The following is a 3,073-nucleotide window of genomic DNA, read 5'->3' on the forward strand; positions in this document are numbered from 1 at the left end:
TTTAGAAATTGGTTGGAATATAGTGTCAAAGCAGATAAAGCGTATTGCTTGCATTGTTACTTGTTTAAGGAATGTGGACAAAATGATGCATTTCTAAGTGAAGGGGTGAGATGTTGGAACAGGGCTCGGGAGAAATTTAGTGGTCATGTTGGTAAATGCAGTAGTTTTCACAACAAAGCACGCAAAAAGGGGGAAGACTTACTTAACCAAGCTTAATCTATACATGTGGCCATTGAGAAAGGAACTGATATACAAAAAAAAGAAACAATATAGAATCAGATTACATGCTTCGGCTAGACTTACTAAAACATTATTGAATGGTTCATTAGTTTTTTGTGGTCATGATGAGTCTGAAAAATCTCTTTATAGAGGAAATTTTATAAAGTTCTTAAAAGTGTTTGGAGAACTAAATGAAGAAATTGGTAAGGTTATACTAAGTAATGCTCCTGGGAATAACCAAATGACATCTCCATCAATCCAGAAAGAACTTTGTAATTGTTTTGCAGAAGAAGTATTAAAGAAGATATTTGAAGAACTTGGTGATGATGTCTTTTCCATATTTGTTGATGAATCGAGAGATATTTCTAAAAAGGAACAAATGGCCATGGTTTTAACATATGTTGATAAATTAGGATTTGTGAAGGAGCGATTTATTGGCCTTGTTCATGTTATGGAAACAACTGCGTTATCTCTTAAAGCTGCAATTGATAAATTATTTGCTCGCTACAATTTGAGTATTGGTAGGGTCAGAGGCCAAGGATATGACGGTGCGAGAAACATATCCTGTGAGTTTAGTGGTTTGAAAGCTTTGATTTTGAAAGAAAATCCTTCAGCATATTATGTTCATTGCTTTGCACACCAGCTTCAACTTGTTGTTGTGGCCCTTGCAACCAAACATCATGAAATTTTCAAATTTTTTAAAGAAGTGTCAAATTTAGTAAATGTTGTTGTTGCATCTTGTAAGCGAATAGATTTGATAAGAGAAAGTCAAAGAGAAAGATTGGGATTGAATCCGGAAGTTGAAACTGGGAGTGGAAAGAATCAAGAACTGTCACTTGTAAGAGCCGGGGATACACTTTGGAGTTCTCATGAAAAAATAATTCACCGTTTTCTTTCTTTATTTCCTAGTGTTATCGACATGCTTGAATATTTAGAAAATTCGGGAGAGATTTCTGCTCACAAAAGTGAAGCACATGGACTTTAACTATACATGAAAACTTTTAGTTTTGTATTTTATTTACATTTAATGAAGTACATCTTGGGTGTTACTAACATGTTGTGTGATGCACTTCAAAGAAAAGATCAAGATATGTTGAATGCAATTAAGTTAGTTAAGTTAACTAGTGAAGGCCTAAAAAGTTATCGACTTGAAGGATTTGACTCACTTTAGGAAGATATCACGTCCTTTTGTGACAAATATGATATTGAAGTGGTTGATATGAAAGCCGAGTATGTTGACCCTAAATATCGAAGAAGGAAGACCGACATCACCAATCATGACCATTATGTGGTTAATAATTTCAACATGGTTCTCAACTTGCAAATTCAAGAGCTTGGAAACCGTTTCAACGAGGTAACCACTAACTTGCTTACGTATATGAGTTCTTTGAGCCCTTCTTGTAATTTTAGTGCTTTTAATAAACTAAATTTGTTAAAGTTAGCTGAGATATATCTGTATGATTTTGATTTTGATGAAAAATGACAAGCTTGTATATGAACTTGGTCACTACATTGCTAATGTGAAAGAAGATAAGCGTTTTGACAATTTGAATGGGGTAGGTGACCTTGCCAAAATGATGGTGAAAACTAGATTGCACATTGATTATCTGTTGGTCTATCGTTTGATAAAGTTATCGTTAGTTTTTCCAGTTGCAACGGCAAATATTGAAAGATGTTTTTCTTCAATGAAGATTGTGAAAACAGATTCGCATAATAGGATGAGTGATGAATATGTGAACGATTCATGCATTTGTTACATAGAAAGGGAATTCCTTCAATAATTTTTAGTTGAAGATGTAATGCAACGATTTCAAAAGATGAAAACTCGTAGAAAACAACTTTAGGTATGCATTTTCAATTTGTAAAGACCATTTATTATGTGTTTTTATTTTGCAATGGCGATGTCTTTTTATTTTGCAACGACGATGTCACTTCTATTTGCAATGACGGTGTCTTTTTTATTACAATATCGTATTTTTATTATGTGACAAACCGTATCCGAACCGAACCATCCAACCGACCCGAACCGTCAAACCGACCAAAATTTTTAACATCCGGCTCCATAAAATTGGAGCATCTAAAAACTGTGCACCCCTTAAAAAAAAACTTTGATCCGTAGATATTTATACTTACAAATCCTTGTTAGTACCATAAGCACGCCCTTAGCCACCCTAGCCCATAATTAAGTCCATTACCTTAAATATAATAAATAATCTTTATTTATTATCACGATTTATAATTCGCCCTTATATCCAAAATAGTCATCGTACCCATCAGTTCTCTCTTCCTAATACACCATTGTCATGTCCAAAATGTGGTTTTATTAATGTATATGTTGTCATGTACAAAAATGTGGTGTTATTATCGTATTTTCCTTTATTTATTTCTGTACCGTGTAACAAGCCGACGTCTATTTTATCATGTTGGGGCCAGGACGTCATGTCACTCTTATAGCCTCCATTATAGTTGGAAAATTCCGTTCATTTTAATCTCAAAAAAGTTTGACAAAAGAAGCTATCAAAGTTAATAAATAATCATGGATATATATGTGTTGTATAAAATTAAGGGTTTATTACATTTTACGGATAATAAAATGATACTTTATCTTCTGAATACAAAACGAAGCAATACACCATATCTAATGTGGTTTATTCCTTCCCTTTTCCTTTTTCTAGCAATTTTCTTTTGAACAACGTTATTTCCAAGTTTCCCTATGATGAGATTTCAACCTACCTCAGTTATTTGACGGTTCAGATTCGACTTAAATTAGACTACTATGAGGCTAAAATCTTACTAATATATTATAGCAAGATGATTCTCTCCACATATCCTTATTCTAGCATATCCACATAGG

At 33.4% G+C, this 3,073-nt stretch overlaps 1 protein-coding gene across 1 annotated transcript; it reads left to right on the top strand.

The window, feature by feature from the left end:
- The first annotated feature begins 223 nt into the window (after window positions 1-223).
- Window positions 224-2,000, top strand: LOC143593164 (uncharacterized). Its single transcript, XM_077072881.1, has 3 exons — window positions 224-1,057; window positions 1,391-1,573; window positions 1,707-2,000. Exons 1-3 carry the CDS (start codon window positions 224-226, stop codon window positions 1,998-2,000), a joined length of 1,311 nt encoding a protein of 436 aa, XP_076928996.1.
- The last annotated feature ends 1,073 nt before the right edge of the window (window positions 2,001-3,073 follow it).

This window comes from Bidens hawaiensis, unplaced genomic scaffold (assembly GCF_021521415.1).
Source record: "Bidens hawaiensis isolate Kalapana, Puna unplaced genomic scaffold, B.hawaiensis_p1.1 tig00041737_1, whole genome shotgun sequence".
NCBI lineage: Eukaryota > Viridiplantae > Streptophyta > Magnoliopsida > Asterales > Asteraceae > Bidens > Bidens hawaiensis.

What these genes read in the sequence shown, in the direction of transcription:
- LOC143593164 (XM_077072881.1), top strand. Translation starts at nt 224, where the DNA reads ATGTGGCCATTGAGAAAGGAACTGATATACAAAAAAAAGAAACAATAT. An exon ending in AGAATCAAGAACTGTCACTT is followed by an intron (nt 1,058 to 1,390) that starts GTAAGAGCCGGG and finishes GACTCACTTTAG; the next exon opens with GAAGATATCACGTCCTTTTG. An exon ending in TTGGAAACCGTTTCAACGAG is followed by an intron (nt 1,574 to 1,706) that starts GTAACCACTAAC and finishes AAAAATGACAAG; the next exon opens with CTTGTATATGAACTTGGTCA.